This window comes from Thunnus maccoyii, chromosome 13, assembly GCF_910596095.1.
Source record: "Thunnus maccoyii chromosome 13, fThuMac1.1, whole genome shotgun sequence".
Lineage (NCBI taxonomy): Eukaryota > Metazoa > Chordata > Actinopteri > Scombriformes > Scombridae > Thunnus > Thunnus maccoyii.
In genome coordinates, this window is record NC_056545.1 from 19,642,142 (window position 1) to 19,663,009 (window position 20,868).

General features: G+C 41.2%; 1 protein-coding gene across 3 annotated transcripts; it reads left to right on the forward strand.

Moving 5' to 3' along the window:
* The first annotated feature begins 1,944 nt into the window (after positions 1-1,944).
* Positions 1,945-18,593, forward strand: zgc:100829 (uncharacterized protein LOC445149 homolog). Of its 3 annotated transcripts, none has more exons than XM_042432136.1 (8): positions 1,945-2,085; positions 2,790-3,405; positions 6,537-6,681; positions 6,816-6,918; positions 7,876-7,917; positions 8,015-8,056; positions 9,475-9,766; positions 17,347-18,593. In XM_042432136.1, the coding sequence occupies exons 2-8, from the start codon at positions 3,219-3,221 to the stop codon at positions 17,565-17,567; spliced, it is 1,032 nt and encodes a 343-aa protein (XP_042288070.1). In that variant the 5' UTR covers positions 1,945-2,085; positions 2,790-3,218; the 3' UTR covers positions 17,568-18,593. The 3 variants fall into 3 exon arrangements, with proteins under 3 accessions (XP_042288070.1, XP_042288072.1, XP_042288073.1); XM_042432138.1 differs by having other exon boundaries at positions 7,879-7,917; XM_042432139.1 differs by lacking the exon at positions 1,945-2,085 and having other exon boundaries at positions 3,291-3,404; positions 6,535-6,681.
* The last annotated feature ends 2,275 nt before the right edge of the window (positions 18,594-20,868 follow it).

Below are 20,868 nucleotides of genomic sequence, written 5' to 3' on the forward strand. Positions count from 1 at the left end.
GCCTCGGTTGTTTCTGCCTCTAGAAACAAAGTCACGTTGCTATGACACAGGGAGACATGGCCAGGGTCGTTAAAAGTGAAGAGGATTTTTTGTTACTTTAAACAGTCGTGTACCTTCTCCTCGACCACCTACCAGAAGAAAAACATCAATATAAGGATGACTTACGTTCGTTTTTCTCCTCACTACAAACATTCACTCTCCGGGGTCTGTACAAGCTCAAAAGCACTTCTCCAGCACGTTTGTAGGACTGGACTTGAAGTTTATGGTCTCTGAGTCTCTCAGCCCCCCTGCTGGCTAGGAAGAAGGGTGGAGAAACTGAAAGGGGATGTGCTTAATTGAGATGGACTCCAGCCCAGATGCCAACTCAGGCACTGACTTTGCTCTTCATCCAAGAATCTAAACCTTTTTAAAGCACAAGTGCACCAAACAGGTGATGTATTGTATTTAGGGAAACAGCTTTGTGGCAGCAAAATTTAATCTATGTAGACTTTTTTTTTTTTAAAAACAACAAAAACAACAACAACAACAAAAAAAAAAAAACAATTTCCATCATGATAGCTTGTCACTCAGGCTAATTAGCAGCACAATAGCAGTAATTACTTGCAGGAATGCTGCTAGGGAAGATTAACAGGTTTAGTCTGGTGAGATGCTCTTCTGAGAAGACTTCTTGATCAAAGTTGGATTTTATTGCTGCTGCAACATGTTCATCATCACCTAGCACACCCTGACAGCACTGAACATTATCAAAGCCCTGACACAGTTTACCTTTTGTGTACGAGCATGTTCGTGACAGTTTATTTGTGGTGTGGTGCTGCTGAGCTTTACGGAGCCATGAGGTGGCAGCATGTGTTTGGAAATGCGGTTTTTACCGTAATGTTGCCTCCATTACCAGTCAACTTTGTAATTTAGTGCTATATTCTGAAGCAGTTCAGCAGTGGTTTTTGTGGTGACGTAATTCAGTACAGGCTTCTCTGGTTTTCGCCACTAGATGATGCTCTTTATCTATAAATAATAGACTCAGAAACTCAGACTCGGAAGAGTCTCAGAGGAGATATTAACCTTTGAATCAACAACAGACAGGGTAAACAGCTACTTAGATAAATGCCACAAGGCACATGAGCAGTTTAACAGAGCTTCCTGAGCTTCTGCATAACATATGCATATATTCAGGCCTCTATGTTTAATTATTGTAACTTTTACTTGATAGGTTAAAATATAAAGTCTGACAGGATCTGTCATTCAAATTTTTAAAAAAATCTTTTAAAGGAAGGACACACAGTAAGGTGTGTATTTTTACAGTATGTGTAGTAATGTGACATATATCAATTGACTTGTGACAAGGTAGTGGGAGATAACTTTCTTACAATTTGATATTGAGGTAGTAATTAATTTAAGTATATACAGTATATCTAAACTTAGGTGCATTTGAGGAACAACAAGGTTGTGTCTGTTAATTTAGGAAGTTAATGCTGTAAAATCCCCACAACTTTCTTTTTACATTCCTTGTTGATGTAAAACACTTATTTAATGAACTGCTTTCTCATAATTTGATATATAACTAATAATTAACTTAAGTATAACTTAGGAGGGGGTTTTCTGAAGAAAAAAGGCAACTGTAGGTTATATCTATTTATCTATATCTATCTAGTTATGTAGAGTTAGTGCTGTAAAAAATAAAAAAAAACTTTGTTTTTACATGCACTGTTTATTGTTATACTGTGTGTTTAATGTATTTACTTGGCGAAACAGTTTTGCAGGGATGGAAAAAGAGCTTTGAATTTTAGGTTTGGTGTTTTCTGCTCTTTTCTTTACAACTTCTTTAATGTGTGAGGTCAACTTCCTGAATTACTCTCTTCCCCTTTTTTTTTAAATTGTGTGTGTGTGTGTGTGTGTGTGTGTGTGTGTGTGTGTTTGAGAGAGAGAGAGAGAGAGAGAGAGAGAGGGAGGGAGAGGGGGAGAGATTATGGAATGCTGTGATGTCATCAGCCCAGTCATACACACAAAGACGAGGAGGACCCACTGGCGCTCCGACTCTCTCAGCTTAGTTAGCATACTCTGCTGTGGAGCGGCTGTCTGCATCCTACTGTGAGTACTTCAGCAAATTCTACCCTTCTCTTACAACTGCCTTTTTGTTTCATATCACTTCCTTTCTCTCTTCACTTTTCCCCTTTCCCTGGGTTTCCTTCTTCGCACCCCGCAATGTGTTTACTAGACCTTCTGTGTTCCACCAGTGTGATAGTTCTCAGTCTGAGACAAGCTTCCTTTCCCTCCAAGTGCTGCATATGTGGTAGCCATTGTTTAACTACCCACTGTGATTGGAGGACTCCATTTCAGTGCCCTTATTAGAGAAAGTGACTCACGCTGTCCTGGGCTATGACCCCGTTTTTTATCCTCTTACAAGCAGAAACTGACAATGTTAAAATGGAACCGTTATCTCGTATGAGTTTGGGTGAGAGTGTAACATGGTTTGAGAAGGGATGTGTGGTAGGGAGGGGAAGGAGAGGGGGGCACTGATGACAGAAACAGTCCCATTCCTTTAGAATCTCCTCCCATTCTGGGTTAGTCTTTCTGTCAGTTTAAAAACCGGGTTTGGCCTCTTCCGTATTCGTGAAGGGAGGGACAAGATAACCAACTGAAATTAGATTTTCAAAGGAATGACCTCTAGAAAAAAGTTATTGAATGTGACAAAGGGATCAAGAAAGATGTAGGACATTGCAGCTTTGAGAAAAAAGTTGGATCTTTATGGCACAACATAATCTTCCAAATGTTCTCTGTGTTATTTCTTGTAGATTGTCCCAATGATGACATCCAAAGTCAAAGGAAACTGACATCTAAGTAGGGTGGGGAAACTGTCAGCACAACTGGGAAAGGAAACAGGACTGTGTGTGTGTGTGTGTGTGTGTGTGTGTGTGTGTGTGTGTGAGTGAGTGAGTGAGTGAGTGAGTGTGTGTGTGTGTGTGTGTGTGTGTGTGTGAGTGAGTGTATGTATGTGTGTTTTAGCATGAGTGAGATTGTGCAGCAGGTTTGTACAAGACTGTGTGTGAGGATAAGCATGCGCCTTGATTGAGTTCATGAGGGTAAAGCTGTTAAACTCTTCTGACGACATGAGACTATAAACCCACACTGTCCACCTCAAGAAGAAGAAGAAGGACAGCACCTCCTCGCTCTGACCGCTCGGCCAGGTGGAACTTAGTTGACCCACCTCGTCAGCCGCCAACATGCTGCAGCAGATTCTTAAGGACATGTACATCGATCCTGATGTGCTGGACGCTCTGAATGAGGACCAGAAAAAGACTCTCTTCCTGAAAATGCGCCAGGAGCAGGTGCGACGCTGGAAAGAGCGGGAGGAGAAACTAGACAGAGAAGGGGGGGATGCTGAGTGCAAGCGAACAAAGCCAAAAAAAGGTAACCATGCACACCAACCCATCACTGCCAACTCACCTTTGTTAACTTTTCCTCTTCCTGTTTATCTTGTGTGACAGGGTGCAGCTTCAAGTTTTTCAAGCACACTGACTGTCAAACTTTCAAACAAAGCTTTTGACAGAGAACTCTCTGTCCCCCCTTTAAGGACATTCTTAGGACATTCTTAATTTTTAGTTAAGATGTTTGCATAGTTGCCGTGCAGACGCATGTGTGCATTGATTGTGACAGATACCCTTTGCTGCTGGATATAATGTAGCTGCTGTAGCTCATGTTCCCCATCAGCTGAGCAGCTGTTTGCCAAAACAGGCACAGCATTTACCTGAAGTCCATTTGGCAAGTTTAAAGTTCCCTGAAATACAAACTTGGGCTAACAAACACCAGCTGCTCCACATTAATGTGTCTGTGATGTCACAGAGATTGAGACTTAGAAGAGGACGAGGCTCATACGCGGCATGAAGCACAAAGAGCGTCAATACTTCACTAAAATGAAGTTCTGTTTATATCCGAAGTCCTAAACAATTACAGCAGAGTGTTAACATCACACTCAGAGATGATGTTAACATTTACACAAGCAAAGTAAAATAGATGTCATGGCAGAATAATATCCACCTTGAATTGAGTGTACGATAAGTGGCATCAAACGTGTAGAATAATGGTGGTGTATGTGTTCACACGCACGTGTTTTGCTTTCAGGCTCTCACTTAGATCATTTTGTTCCCAGTCATGCCATGCACCGTCAAGCCTGAGACTTGAAAGCAACAGAGAAGAATATTCACTGGGTCAGAGATGTCACTCATGTCTGGAACGTGTGTTTCATGGGGAATGATGGCAGATAAAAACATCAGCGTGACAGGCAGAGATGACAAGAAAAAAAATGCCTGCAAGCAGGAAATGCACGGGCGATGTGTATTGTAAATGGGTTTATCAGGAACTGGCTTCTGTTCAAAAGCAACATTTTAAATCAACAGTATAGATGCAGCAATCAAACACAACAAAACAACCAGAAACTCAGGAGGCTATAAGTCTGTCCTGAAACTGGTTTGACGCATACTACAGAATCTCGCCTGTCTGCATTTTCTCTTTGTTGGTAGCAAGTCCCAGTGTGAGAAATGTGTGGTGTAATGACACTGACATAACAAATTGTTCTATTTTTATATTCCAAAGAAAGACTCCCAGATGACAAAACAGACACCAGAGATTTGGAAGGATACAGCTGTTGCTCGAAACCCTCTCGATTATGAAAGCCAATTAACAGCACATTGCAGTTGGTGCATTAACTCTGATTGACATAGTAATGTGAGCTGTCTCTTCTTGGCTAATAACAAAGCACTCACTATTAACTGTGGTGCAGAGTGAGAGAACAGTGCTCTTTCTATCTCTTAATGACCAATGCAGCTGTCCTTAGGAGGCTGGATGGAGACTGCAGGCTGAGATCACATGGTCACAACTCTTCTCCGCACAGGCTCCTCATCTAGTGCAGAGGAAATGGCGGATAGTTCGTTTTTCGGTGTAAAATAGGAAGTGAGTCAAGACTCAGTCCTTCAAACAATTAGCAGGGGGCAAAACAGGAAGTATGCAGGAAACATATGTGTTTGAAAAACAAAGAGAGAGTTTGATTTTATCTGGATGGCCTTGTGGGAGAGGGGGAAGACACGTACTTAGTTTGTTTTTATGCATAGAATGAAGCTGATTGTCTCTCTCGGCTGCTGGTTACAGCACACTTTTGGCCTTTAGGCTTTTCTGATCATGGGACTTTTGCTGTGCTTAGGCTGACTTAATGGTAATTAGCATTTACGTACTATATGACTATATGCTGGCGTGTTTGTGTGCGTGTGTTTATGTTGTAGGCGGACCGGTTACATTCACATGACGCAGAAAAACAAATTTCATGTTGTATTTCTGTGACTGAACTTTTCTCAGATTAGTAACCTTGATCTTCTTCTTCAGAAGGAAAAATATCTTCTCTAATTCCAGAAACATTATTCTGTTAATTGGGACAACGCAGTGTGCATCATTGCAAGTCACTATCATTTAGCGTAAGACCTGGGACATAATGCCAGCAAATACAATGCGCTGTCTTCTAAATGCCCCTAGTCAGCTGACAGGATTAATCTCACCTGCACCTGACAATGGTGTTGTGGTTGTAGCTGTCAGCTTGGAATGGTAGCTTGTTTATCAAGGTATGTTCTGACTGCTGTGTTTTCGTAGTCATCCTGGTATGCCCAGCTGGAATGCGATCCACAGGGCAGGCTGGCAAAACCAGTTCACTATGAAAGTATGTTATTCTGTTTTCAACCCAGCAAACCTTCACCCTGTGAGCCTGTGTCAGCTGGTTTATCTCTGTAAAGTGACTTCTCTGTGCTCCCAAACACAGTCACAAGGCCGTGTTTGTATGTGAGTCTCACAGAGATAGAGAGATGATTAAAAACTAAATGGGAGCACTTAGTTTTTAATCATCTGTCTATCTCTGTGATGAACACTTGATCTCATTTATCTGAGATGTTTTAATTTCATGATTAGTTCAGATAAGGGAATGAATGCAGTCAATGGAAGGTCCTCACATGTGCGTAAGTGTATTTGTGTGTCAAGGCCAGAAGGACAGAATTTTTCCTCTGTCAGCTGTGTTTATATCTTCTATAGGAAGGTCTTGTCTCATACATTTTATGTGCTGGCCTCACCAGCTGTCGCTCCTTTCTATGAACCCAAACAGCAGCCAGAGCTTATCAGACCCACTGCTGATTAGTCGACAGTTTTACTTCAAAATGGCTTTAAAGAACTGATTCTCACTCAGAGTTCTGAATCAAAATACTTCTCAAACTGATTGTTTCAAAATTATAACCATGCAACAAAACACTGACATATTCAGAGAGAGTAGTATATGTAAGACTTTGGTAAACAGAGCCAGTGACTGAAAATGAACCGTTATATAACTTCCTGCTATAAACTGTGATTTTGTTGTTTTCCCTCATAAAAATCCCCCTTTTTTTTGGTTTCACTTTTCATGTCTTAAGCCGTTTTTAGTAAAGAATCTGTGTAATTCACAGTCACTTTCAAACTTCAAACTTTCAATAGCCGATTAAGTCATAATTTTTTTGTGTCTGTGTTTCCCACAGCCAACAGTAAGAATGTGAGCTGGCTGCTCGGCCGGGACGGGGATGTGGCCGTCATTGTGATCGGGGAAGTGGATGAGCTGAGCTCCAAATTCATCTGCTCAGGATTAGGAGAAAAGAAGGCACCGAGTCTTCAGAACAACACATAGTAATACACTTTTGTGATTTAAAACAGACAGTGTAGACAGACAACATGTAATATGTTAGTAGTTCACGAAGGCTATCAGTTGATTCTGCTATAAAGCAGAGAGAGATATAACATGTCCTGATTATGTTTTACAGCCATCAAACTATCTTGAAGAGCAGAAAAACCACAGAACCTGTCAGAACTGAGAGAGAAAACCTCCCACCTAAAACGCAACCTGGAATCTCACTGAATTTAAAGGTGTGTAACTGTTTGTCTGTGGCCCTAAGAAATGACATCATTTTGTCTGACATAGTGATTTCTGATTTTGAGGATGAAAAACAAGGAGTTGTGTCTCTAATTTCTGCTTCTTTCATTCCAAATATTGAGTTGTCTCTAAGTCACTCCAATATTTGATCCAACTAGACAACCTAAAAAGAGACAATCTTTCTTTGTTTAAAGTGTTCAACGCTTAATATGAAATGTTGAGATTGAGAATCACTGGCCAAATACAGACCCTTCTTTTTTAATCTTTGCTTTTTAACTGATCCACATTTTCTCATCCTCCCAGTGCAACACTTCACCTCTAATCTAACACTTCCCTCACTTCATTTCCACCTCTCTTACCTGCAGTGCAGATTTAAGCTTTGATTTAGGCTTTTTAAGCAAGACTGGTGTAAATCAATCCTCCCCATTAAAATATATCACTATTAATTTAATACAGTGTCAAAATAAGCACGTAATGTGGATGATTTCCAGGGGGGTGATATTTTGGGTGTGTGCAGTTGGCAGTGTGGGAGCTGTTGATTTTGGAGTTGGAGGTGGGAGGGGGGGGAGGCGGGAGGGGGTGCCTCCTATTTCACGCTATCTTAAAAAGAGATTTGCTGCGTAGTCATGGCAACCTTGCACACACTGAACCAGAGCGAGCCGGGGTGGACGGTCTCATCTGGCCTGACCACGATTGCTCCCTGAGCTAAAACTGCATGCTGCTCAGTGGAAATACGAGCATCCCAGCCATTCACTGCAGTCACATCACCATACACCCAAATATTTAGTTCATTTTTATAATTTGTAATATTCTTTAACATCTTTTTGAACTCTTAACCAACTCTTAAACCCTTTTTTCCCCCTGCTCATTCCAAGTACTGAACTGACTCAAAGTTAGAGAGGATGACGTGTCACCTCTGGTATCCTCTAACATGGCACTCTGTCTCCCAGCAGGGCAAATGTGAGGAGACGAGCACATTACTCCCTCTGCCGGTGAGTTGGAGAAACTGCTTGCAACAATAATTGAGCTCTGTGCGCGGGTTGCATCATGGCCTGTAACACTCGTGTAATGTCTTTGTTAAACCCACAGGTGTCAGTGAGTGAGCATTCATCACCTCCAGCAGCAGAGAAGGTATTGGTGAATTGAAGTGACTGTTGAAGATTTTTTTTTCTGTGTAGTTTCTGCATTTCAGTTTGAGAATTTAAAAATATTTTACTGCTTTTAGTATACATTTTAGGTAGTTTATAAAGCATAGAACAGGTTATTTTCTTGTGTCGTCTGCTCTGAACAATGCAATTTAAATCCCAGCCTCGTATATCTCAGCAAGTATAGCTTTAGATCTTTAAAATGTGGCTTTAGAGTGGCTATGTGTCTTTTCATGGCAGTCCCACCCTCTGTGAGTAACAGGAAATGGTGGTTAGGCCAGCTGTCCCCTCACTCCCAGCCTTTCTGCAGATCATCTTTCTCCCAGCATTCTCCCTCTCTGTGATCCAGCTCGTCTGAGCTGCCGCACCCCTCATAGCTCTCTCTGGGGAACAGCTGAACTGAACTGTCCTCCAACTGGCTCCATCATCGCCCCAGCCTTGAGTAGTCTGGGGAGTGTGCTCACCATCTCCCTCACTTTCTTTTTCCTTTCTGTGTTTATGTGCATGCAAATGTGTGTATGTGCATGTGTGTGTGTGTGTGTGTGTGTGTGTGTGTGTGTAAGTGTGTGTGCGTGCAGGTGACACACACTGCGAGAACAGCTGAATCACAGAGGCAAGGCAGGATTTCTGGACTGCCCTAGAACAGATGGTTGATGAACTTGATCAGGGAATTAAAACGCCAGAGATAGAGAATGCGTCAGTCGCAGATGGATGGGATTGTGGGATAGTCTCCTGAGGTTTGGGCGCGTGAGCTCTCCTCTGTTCTCAGTTTTTCCCTCCTCTTTGCCACAGAAGGAAATGTCTCTCCCTCACTTCTTATGTCTACACTAGACTATATTACAGGCCCCAACACATCTCTGGCCAGCCCATGCTGATGTGGCAATGAACATCCACACCTTAGTAGGTTTGGCCGGATCTGACGGCCAAGAATTCACAGCCTAAGCCTCTTCTTACAACGTTCATTTTATTGTTGAATGTCTTGTCTTGATTTGTTCCTGGAAACAGGAAGAGGCTGGTTTGGTACTGCAGATGTAGCAGTGACTGTTGCTGGCTCTGCTGCAAGTTTTCTCCAGCTGATTTAGAGAGGGAAGGAGTCAGTCTGAGAGAGAGGGAGAGAGTGAGATTGTTGATTAAGAAGGCGTAAGATCAGGAAAGAAGATTAGCGAGGCAGCTTGATTTCCAAGTCACCTTATAATTTTCTCTCCACACATCCTTAAACTCTTAATCAGTGGTCATAGTTCTACGTGTTTCATTATGGCATAGCGTAGTCATTGGAGAACTGTAATTTGGCGTATCATTTATCCAATGATTTAATCAAACATGACAGTAATTCCACTGTATGTGAATTAGCTGTCAACACTGATTGCACTCTTCTGTCATCTTTTGTCACTCTTGCCTCCGCAGCCCGAGTTGAAGTCAGCCAGCTCGACTGAGGAGAAGTCAGTTCCCCAGCCCTCCATCTGCTCCAGGCCTCCCATGAGAACTAGTCCTGTCAACGTGAGACCAGCTTCTGCAAATGCGGCACCAGGTTCTGTCAACACGAGACCCGGCTTCGCAAATCTGAAGCAGGCCGCTGCCATGCCATACCCTTCCCCCAGCAGCACGGTCAAAATAGACTCGGGAACAACATCAACTGCCAAAGGTGGCGTGCACTTACAGGAACCTCAGAAGCCCCAGCAATCACAGGGTGTGAAAGGTGAGTGAGCAAAGCATCATGGGTAAGGGTATAAACCTCTTCATATATAGGATGTCCTAACATCCTTAACTCTTATCAACAAATATAATCTAAAAAGTATTCAGGTTGTTAAGATGACTCAGTTAAATCAATTAAATCATAAAACATCTGCCATCTTACATAGAAAGAAATGAACAGCAATAAAGTTTTCTTCTATGTCCCTTAAATGGTCTAATCATTTTTCAGTTTTGACAGTCTGTGCTTGCTGGCTAATTAAGAGAGACACACAAACTACAGTAATGACGATGGCTGATGTCATTGGGGATGAAACACAAAGACTGACCACAAGTCATTAAAAAACATCCCTGAAATAGGATCTTGGATATCCTTTTCTTTCTTTTGTTATAGTATAGTTTTATTACATTTCCTATTAGATGTTTCATAGTGAAGAAATATGGAGAAAATTGGGCTCAAAACTAGCTTACATGACAGTCACCACAGGCCGCTGAGCCAACAAGAGAACCCTTTTCCACTGCTTCTTCTCAGAGAGCAATAATGGCTGTGAAGAGCTGCGCAGAAGCAGTCTGAACAAAGTTCATACTAGATAGGTTTCTCAGTGCTGCAGCTAGAAAGTAGGATTTATTTCCCCAACCTAATGTGCTTGCCAAATAGTGCCTCAGCCCGCTGGAATCTTTATGGACTGGCAGAGTAAAAAGAGGCCAGCCTAGAGGGGAAAAAAAGCTTATATGACTAGGATTTGTGTCGTGGTACTACATCGCCCCCGCACACCTGCTCGTTCGGTAGCTCCTCCATTGTCATGGGTGCCTGTTAGCAGTGAAATGTTTAATAAGCACGCTAGAGCTGCCTGTCAAGTGTGATGATACAGAACATACTGACATAAGAAGGAGCAGTGGTCTTAAAGAGCAATATTATATTATCTCCTAGGAAACCCCAAAAAATACTTAGTCTCCAGCAGTCATCTTTTTTAGTGAATGGTAATATTTAACTCAATTAAAATCTTCAAATTTTCTGTGCTGTTCAGTTACTTGATATAACTGGTATGCACCTGATTCCAAAGCCATAGTATAACATATCCCTGAATGTATTCTTTATTAAATAGTTAGTTTATTATCAGATACTTTTACAGAAATCAAATGTTTTGATAACACTGCTTCATTTTTTGCAATATTTTATTTTCAAGTTTTAGATCCAACGATATATAAAAAAGTATAAACACAAACACACACAAACATGGCTCCAAAGCTCCTCCCTGTCCCACCCACATACAAACTGAAAAAGAACATTACTCAAAAAGAGTACATAGTAGTCAATTAAAATTAAAAAAGAAAGAAAGGAGGAAATAAATAAAAATTAAATGAATAGATAAGACTTATTCATAGACAACTAATGTATCATTTATGATAATATTTGTATATCAAATCTTATACAGACATTGGCAAAGTGTCCATATAGGTCAAATAGGACTGCCAAATCTTCAGAGAATGTAGTGTATATTTGAGTGTATATTTGATCTTTTTAAGCAGAATGCAACTGTTCATTTCCAAAATCCATCGATCTATGCGGAAATGGGAATCTGACTTCCATGTCATTGCTATACACTTCCTAACAATGTATAAAGCTATTTCTAAAAGCTTTTTTTTTTTAAAGTTCCTTAAATGTGTACTAATGGTTGTAAGATTCCCCAGTAAGCAAATTTGCGAAACTTGATGGGAAGGTCAATCCTGTAAGTTTTGTCATGATGTCATGATGATATCATGAATTTCGTGCATGACCAGTTGCAATGCAAAAACAAGCCCACATCTAAAACACATACTTGTTACCACAGGTTTGCATTCATGCAGTCTCTGTGGTGTGAAATACAGTTGGTGAAGAAACTTGTAATGGATCGACCTGTATCTAGCATTTATAGTGACTGATATACTGTAACACTACTTCTTTGAGTAAAATATATGGTTTGATGGATTGTACACACTATATAATACTATCAGTTTAAGCCCTTTGAACCATTTGATTTATATTGGAGTTTTTGTTGCCCTAACACAGTGTTGCCTGTTATTAAACCAAGAACGGGTCACTCTGTAATGAAAAAAGGCATAAGGGGAGAATGGTGGCAAATGTAGCCAATTAACTGCATCCCTTACAAGAGCTACATTTAAACTCACATTTCATTCAGTTTTCACAAAGCAGTGTGATGCTGTATCAGTATTTTTGTTTCATTGTGAAGATAATATGGAAGGGATTTTCTTCGGTCTTTAAGATTTTTCTCATTAGCAGATATCTTGTTGTGCTGATTACTTCTTTGCATTATCACTGTGATTCCCAGACTTCCTGTCTGAATTCATCACCCAATTTCATGAATTGACTAAACACTCATTCACTATACAGTGACCCAGTTATGAAGAAAAAATATTCAGTGAAAGGGTGAAGTTAGCACCATCCAGTGGAAAACAATGATACTGTAGAGAAAAAAGTCCATTTGAACAGAAAACATCATCTCCATAAGGTCCCTCTGCTGGAAAAATTCTCATCCTACATCACATTCACACTGCAAACACGCTACAACATTTCCTCAAAGTTAACTCGTTCTGAGAATTTGTACGTGAGTTTTCTTGGAAATAACAGAGAAGCTTAAAATCACACATAAGTAAGATTGCCATTCCAGTATTTTAACATTTTGGGGGACAGATGAATAGCATAACTCTAAAAATAAAAACCACAGTATACCCAGACACACACACAATGAAACATACAACACAAAAATTAACAAGTGTAATTTAAAATCTGTGCAGAATTGTCAGCCTAACATTATCTGATTGATTTTTTTCTATTTAAATTATTTACTTACCAAAAAACACCATAGTGTTTCAAAATGATGGCACAGTGACAGACAATTCCTCAAGGCTGAATATCCGTGTATTCTCTTGCCTGCGTCTTATAGCACTTGTTAAAGACAGTTGAATGGGTAAAAAAAAATCAATCCTAAAACTATTTATGTTCTCTCTCTCTCTCTCTCTCTCTCTCTCTCTCTCTCTCTCTCTCTCTCTCTCTCTCTCTCTCTCTCTCTCCAGTCTGTGGTTCAGGCTGAACATTCCTGGCAGTTCATTCTGGATTTTGGCAAATCTGTTCAAAAGCCATACACAAGAGAGCTAACAAACTCTTAACAGTGTCATCAAGAGACAAATGCTGGAAATATTTATGAAACCATGTTCGCAGATATTGATTGAACGAGACCGGACTGAGCATAGAATATCATAATTGAATCATGTTTTAAAGGTGCAGTGTGTAAAATTTAGTGGCATTTAGTGGAATGGAATTGGCAGAAATTGAATATAATATTCATTAGAGTGTTTTAATTAGTGTATAATCACCTGAAAATAGGTATCATTGTGTTTTCATTACTTTAGAATGAGCCCTTTACAACTACATGGGGAGTGGGTCCTCTTCCACGGAGGCCGCCATGTTTGTACAGTACACTGGCTCTAGAGATGACCTTTTGTGTTTTGAGTTTCGTCGTGAGTTTCGCAGCCACTGTACGTTCTCCTACACGCTTGGGGGGGGGGGGGGGGGGGGGGTATTCAGTTGGTTGCAATCTACAACCTCACCAGTTGATGCCACGAAATCTTACACACTGGTCCTTTAAGGGAATTTATGCTCTAACACTGTTGTGAAAGAATGTTGACGCATGAACAGTGAACTCAGAGTTTTTATGGTGATTTATGAATTGGATTTGCCAAAAACAACATTTCTTTAAACAAAGAACACAAATAACTGAAAACAGAAGACGATAAAATAACATAAAGATATCATTGTAAGAAATCTGACTAGCAAGGGCGTGTATGTGTGTGTATGTGTGTGTGTGCCTGTGTTCACATTAGCGGCTGGATATGAGATCAGTGGGCAATGCCAGGGCAGTGAATAACAGACGAAGAGGGAAGAGGAACGGAAAGGGAAAGGAACAGCTGGTGTGGAGGGAGTTGAGTTGGGCTGGACACGGCGCTGAATAAATGTGTCTTGACTCTGGACAGAAACTACTGACAGAGTGTATGTCCTTGACAATGGCAGGAAGCTTGTTCCAAGGGGAGGAGGAGGCCGACTAAAGCTCATGCCTCAGCTGTTTTCTTTTGAATGTCGGTAATGACAAGGATTCCTGCATCCTGTGAGCAGGGACTGTGGCCCACGCAACAATTGTGGAAGATGAACTGAATAATCTGCTGTGGTGCATTTAGCCATTGGAGACTACACCTGTTGTGAACTCCTGAGTACAGCACTGGAGAATTTAAGAAGTTGCATATGAGATTGTACAACAAAATGCTTTTGTTAAACTAGCAAAGACAGGATAAACTCTAGTACCAAATTGAAAATATCAAGTTTGATTGGATATTGTCAGAATGTAGGATCTAAAGTTCTATAACAGTTATTTCCTTAAATAATGAAAATGATCTGCTAAATATGAGTCCCTCTTTCTCACTTTTTCTGTCTTCAGTTTCTATTTCCTGAAGCATTTTATGAAGGAAACAGGAGACATAACTTCTGGGAACAAAGGAATATAAAATCTGGGTGAAAATTAGTTTAAACCAATCTACTCCTTCTCGAAAAATCTAGGTATTTTTCAATGAAAATCAGTAAAAACAAAAAAATGTTAAGCCTTACTGATAAATAAACTGACACCATGGTTGCTACGTTAAAGTTGAGTGTCATCGGCATAAAAATGAAAGTGAACATTATAGACGATATTTCAGATAATAGGGGGAGTGTATGGAGTCAGTGAAAAAGTGAGTCTAGAACTGAACTTAAATGTGCAGAAATATGTTAGCATGTGTTGTACGATTTGAGCATATGTGCATGAAAGTGTATCGGTCTCCAGCAGCTAGCGTTTCTTCATATAGTGTGTGTGTGTTTGTGTGTGTTCATGTTTATAAACCCTTCTCTGTCTGTCGGTCGGCTTTCCTCTCCTCTCTCTTCACCTTCAGAGGGAAGGACACACATTCCAGTGCTGCTTCCCGACTCTAGCCCTGGGCGACGCTCAGCCAGAGCTGATAAGTGACAGGGGCCCCAGCCCCCACACAGGAGGCCCCCCCCCAATGCCTCCACACACACACACACACACACACTCGCACACACACACACACACACACACACCTCCTCTCCTCCCTGCCCTTCAGTCCACAGACGTGCTGCTCGGGAATTCTGCCCTCTGCCCCACTTCTGCCCCCCCCCACCTCCCCACCCAGACCCCCCCTTTTCTTTCTGCTAGAGACGAGGAGGTCTTTAAAGAGATAGATTGGTCTTTAATTTTTGTGCTAGCCTGGTCAGTGACACTGCTTCCCGCCCCCTCCTCTTTGTCTTCCCTGTACATTTACGAGCTGGACTGAGATGTGAGGAGTGGCGTCCGAAAGCTCGAATGGGAGATTAATCAATCTTGACGAGTGATTTAATGCAGATATTCTCTTTCATTTTAATAGGTGTTTTCACAGGTAGATGTAATGACCGTTTCTGCTGACGGGGCTAAGAGTGCAGCTGCTGAGGAGAGTTTCAGGCAGAAGGATGTGGGGTTTTAGCATTTTTTTTGGGTGTGTTAAGACATTTTAATCAGGTTACTTGTGGTAAGGTATAGAGAAATTCTCTCAGAAGACATACAGCATATATTTTTTTCAGAATTTCTTTACCACCATCCATGTCCATAGCACAAATTTTCTCTTTCCTTCTCTTTCTATCTCTCTGTCTCTCTATTAAGCATTCCACTCAGACCTGCACCAAGGCTCTGAGCTCAAAAAACACACTCTGACCGTGAGTGTGTATGTGCCTGTGTGTGCGTATCTGTGTGTGTGCACGGTGCGTGCCTGAATGTGTGTCAGCCTCAATTGCTGGAGCCTATCCAAGGTTTCCGTGGTGACCACACAACACAACGAGACAATCAGAGGCAAGCCCACGCAGCGCGGCGAGAGGACATTAACACAGGAACTGCGGGTCAGGGGGCAGGGGAAGACAGGGCAAGTCAGGGGGAGAGGAAGATGAAGAGGAAGGTGGAGGGAGGTGTCAGAGCCACAGCAAGAGGGTTGAGAGAGAGTGTGAGGACGAGGATGGAAAGGAGAGTAAACAACAATAAACAATAACACAACCTTAAAGGCTACTTTAGGTCTCTCTCTTTCATGCCTGCAAGACATCAAGAGCTTTAAAGGTTTCCTGGCCCCAGGAGTGCTTGTGTGGTTTTGGCTGCACCCCACCTGTGTGTGTGTGTGTGCGTGTGTATGTGTGTGTGTGTGTGTGACTGTGACTGTGCTATGCTGTGGTGTTAGTCAGAGATGGTTGCATGCGTGACTGAATCCGTGAGCAGCAGGGCTGTGTGAGGGTGCATGTTTGTGTTTGTGTGTGTGTGTGTGTGTGTGTGTGTGTGTGTGTGTGTGAGCATGCAAGCATGCACACGCCCCGAACGTAACGTGAGAACGTGTGTGTGTCTTTTGAAATTCAACTGTTAGAAACTGTGTGTGCGCTTGTGCATGTTTTCACTTTATTTTGTGTGTGTGTGCGTGTGTGAGCTTGTGTGCGGCTATAGACGTGCACGCGGGCGCTCTCACATATCTCTGTCCCCCGGGATGACGCTAAAAATATGTGGCTCCTCAAGCCTTCTGGTGTCTGAGCAGCGTCTGTCTGCTCTCCATTGCCGTCCCTGTGGCCCTCCCTCCCCTCCGTTACTCCTGTTCCCTCCATTCCTCCCTCAATTACACCCTCTTCCAAACACAGTACCTCAGCAAGCACACACACACACACACCAACTACACCCAGCTGTGTCCCTACTTCCACTGAGGATGACCTCTGCTCAGTCAGAGTGGGATAAAGGGAAGCGAGTGAAAAGAAGAATAAAAAGGTAGAGAGGGGTGAAGAAAGATGTAGGCACGCTATTTGGAGAAGGGAAATGATCGAGTATTGCAGGAAGGCTAGATTCCTGCTTTAACAACAACAGTGTACAGTATGTGTCGCATGTGTAACTCTTGGTGATTGTGTTTTTACCAGTTTTCACCAAAAAATATCAGTGTAAACTGATTTTTACCTGGGTTTTTTGGTCGTCATGCTCCCAAGGGGTGTTGTGTTTCCTGCTGCAATAAGACACTGGCCACTGTGGTTTACAATAAACAAAGTCCCCTTGTGACGGGCACAGCCTAGAAAATAGTCTTATGATACAGTGAAGAGAAAAGTTGAGAGAAAATGCAAATGAGCTGGTGATATGTACCAAAATCCCTCTAAGACAATGGAGAATAAAGTTAATTTTAAGATTGTAATACAGTTTATGGCAGATAAGTGCAAATAATGAACATCAATAGCAACAAAGTTACAAATAAAAAATATATATATTAGGTAATAAATATGCTGCAAATAGTATTTTTAAATCTGGAATTTTGTTTATTTATTATCCAATTCTCACTCAATTTTGAAATGTTCACTCCAACACTGCAAATTTAAAGATATGTCTTTCAAAAATAAAAATCTAAAAATAAAAAAATCTAAATTAATGACGCCTCTGGATATGGCAGGCAGGTTGTTATCCATATGTTAAAGCACCACCATCTCTTTTTTTTTTACAGATATTGGCGCATCAGAGGCGTCTCGAAGGGCTGCCTCAGAGGATGCTGGGTCATCGGGGAGCGCACCAACCTGCGCAGGGCGTGGCCGGGTGGCTCAGCTGATGAAAACCTTCAGCGCTGAAAGCTCTACAACCACACAGACCCCCTCCCGCAGCATCAAGCCTCCTCTCCCCTCCAAGCCCAACCACTTGCGTCTAACGACCACACCTTCTGTCAGGTAATCTACGCACGCTGATGCACGGACGCCCATCCAGCTTCACGCATCCCCGTGATTCAGATAAAGCCACACTGGACAATGTCGGACACACAAATGTGGAGCCTCAGCCAGTGGGCTAATGGGATAGAGAACTCCAAAGGTGGCTCTCACAAATGCTCACAATGTTGCTATCACTCCCAAGGCACAGCGATGGAAATGCTTGAATGTAATGGTTTTCTTTTACTGTTGGATGCTGCAGTACTGTAAACAATCTTTGTGGGAAAGTAATTCCAAAGTGATTGAATTTTCTTTTTGTATAACTTACATTCATTCTACCTTTTATCTACTTGCCAGGGAATTGATGACTATCACATGTATTCACTCGCTGTTGATGCTTTCCACTTTGCGCAACATGTGGAAAAATACACTCTCATCCTCACACACAAAGACTTTACACAGTATATTGTTTACTCTCCATTAGCATTATTTTCATCGCTTATGAGACCGTTTGCATTAGCTCATGTGCAGACACACACATGGTTCAGTGTTCTTTCTTTTAATTTTTGTCTTTTTGAACAAAAGAATGGGCATGGATAGGCAGAACGGGTGAAATAAGGTACTATAGGGTCCTCCTTCATCTTGCTGTCTCCTCTCTGGGAATAGTGTGGGTTGTTTATTTGTCACAATGCGATGTATGTCTCCCTCTGCCACCTGGCAGTAGCCTCATTGCGACCTGTTGTGGACCAGTGACAGTGCCAAATGCCTCGTCTGTCTCTCCCAGTGGATCAAATCCTGGGAAGTTTGACAGTCACCACCAAATAATCCAGCTCAGTTCTGTGTTAATCCTCTCTGTTTTCTCAATACTAATTTACAGATGTGTGGTTGTATGTTGTGTTTTTTTTTTTTTTTTTACATTTTCTATGGGGAGAAAGATGTTTTGTAATGGGATATTTAACACTACTACAATGCTCACATGTAAAACTGAGAGACATCTAGTGTCTTTGATGTCAAGCTTCTATTGTGCAATCAAAGAAACAATAAAATTGGTGTCTAAAAATCCAAAAATCCATCCAATCTAATTCTTTCAACTACTCTTCACAATTACACATATATACTGGGAAACTGTGATTAGCAGAATACAACCCACAAGGCCAACATGTTACACAGTTTTCAGCTACTTCACTGAGAGTATAAGTAATTTTTAAAATTTCCAGCCTCAGCAAATAGACTTGCATGCTTCTTCAGGGCCAGTGTAAAATTTTAATTTTAATTTCAGCACAGCTACACATCCACCCCCACACTTATAACTGTGCTCACACATTTCTTGCTTAATTTCCAGTAAGATTCTCCCCAAGCTTGCAAATGAAATTTAAAATGTTCGCCAGTGCTAAAATTGTGAGCTATATTTCCACTTCTGTGTCTGCAATTTCCATTGCAGATTGTGGTTACCTCAGCTAATGTTTGGCAGCGGGCTAATGTGTAGAAAATCTGCACTGTAACAAATCTTCTCACTGGGGGTGAATAAAAGCAGCACTCCCAACATTGTATAAGATGTCAGATGAAAGTAGGGTAGCATGGCAGTTTGAGATGAGACAGTTTTTATGAAACTCCAAAATTAAACATTTCCTACCTGTGGCTGCATTTTCAAAGGAGATAGCTTGAAGAGCAAGATACACACATACACACACGTACATGCACACGTGTACACATAGACATATAAAAAGACAGTGAGTATGCTTGTGTTTCATTGCACTACAATGGCAACAGTAGACCTGTAATACAATACACTGATACAGCACAGCGGTCACTGTATTCTCTACAGGGGGCACTGTGTGTTTGTGTGTGTGTGTGTGTGTGTGTGTGTAATATCGGACTACTGTTGCAATAGTCAATTGTGTAGTAATTTCTGAGAAGTTCAGAGAACAGTGATTCATCAAGACTCTTTCTTTTCTAGACAGACTGCATTCACAAACACTCCCTATATTACCATCATCACTGTATGTTTCTGTATCATTAAACAATACTCATCAAGGCAGCAGCTTGTGTGTGTGTAAGGTGCTTTAAATGTCTTTTTGAAAAAACAACAGTAGCCAAGAAGGAATCTTTTTAGGGTTTAACCTGAGGGTCGAGTGTAGGCACATCTGGAGGCACATCCAGATGCAGAATCTATGAGGTTCTGCTCGACCAAAACAATAACTGTTAAAATAGCATGTGTATTACAGCTTTTCATAACTTAAATTCAGAAAGTCGCAATAATTGAAGATGTAAGAAAATTAGTTTCATTTTGCCTTAAAGTCCCCCTCCACTCCACATCTTTTTCTTCTTGTTCCTTCAGTTGGATGTTTGAGCTTCACTATGCAGAATGATGTTTCTGCAGAGTTTGACACCAGAAGGCTGTTTTCACATTCATCTGTTGGAAGTGAAAATTTTCTCTGTGCTCATTAAACATCTGATTTTAATAGGTGGGCCTATGAGCATGACTTGTGACATCACAACTAGTTTGGAAGCCAATCCTGGTCAAACATTCAACTTACGCAAGTGTGATGTGGAAACTTGAAGCCTCCAGTGCATAAAACCCTGAGAATAGACTTAACAGTAAAGTGGGAGACATTTTGTGTCCAAAAGTTAAACTTTTGAAATGAAATATATTTTCATATTCATACATTCTGGAATTTTTAATGAGGGAGAAGGAGTAGATGTTTATTGTTCCAAGCAGAGTATTTTTATATGTCTTAATACATGTCTGGAGGGAATATTTAAGTTTTATTTTGCCTCTTCACGGCCAGCAGAAAAATGGAACAGTAGAGAAAAAAAATAGTAGACCCATTCAATGTAATAATTAGTTGAAGTTAGGAAAATATCAAAGCACATGCTTCACATGTCACGCTCATGTGGGGTTGTGTCTTGTTCACTTCTCCAGTACATATTTCCCGGCTGGGGAAACATATTTCAAAGTCAGGCTGGTGACTCTTGTACAACCATTACACTGCTGTCTCCTGGTAGAGAACAGCTAAAACCCAATTTTAACCTAATTAACCAAGTTTTTTAAAAAAAATTGTCATAACATACAGTATGCAAAAACATTTTTTGAGTGAAATACTTATGTACCCATATGCTAAGACAGTGTGTGATTCCTTCAAAAAAAGTGTCAAAAGGCCCCCTAGAAAAAGTAGGAAAAGGTTAGCAAAGCTACATTTAGGTTCTGTGTCATTTCACAGCCAAAGTGATAAGATGCTGAAGGTGAACCATACGTTGAAAACAACACACTGCTGTACAAATACACAAAGATCTTGTATCTGTGTAGGCCCACATAGAGGTAGGCACCA

What these genes read in the sequence shown, in the direction of transcription:
- zgc:100829 (XM_042432136.1), top strand. Translation starts at nt 3,219, where the DNA reads ATGCTGCAGCAGATTCTTAAGGACATGTACATCGATCCTGATGTGCTG. An exon ending in CACCTCCAGCAGCAGAGAAG is followed by an intron (nt 8,057 to 9,474) that starts GTATTGGTGAAT and finishes TTGCCTCCGCAG; the next exon opens with CCCGAGTTGAAGTCAGCCAG. An exon ending in GCAATCACAGGGTGTGAAAG is followed by an intron (nt 9,767 to 17,346) that starts GTGAGTGAGCAA and finishes TTTTTTTTACAG; the next exon opens with ATATTGGCGCATCAGAGGCG.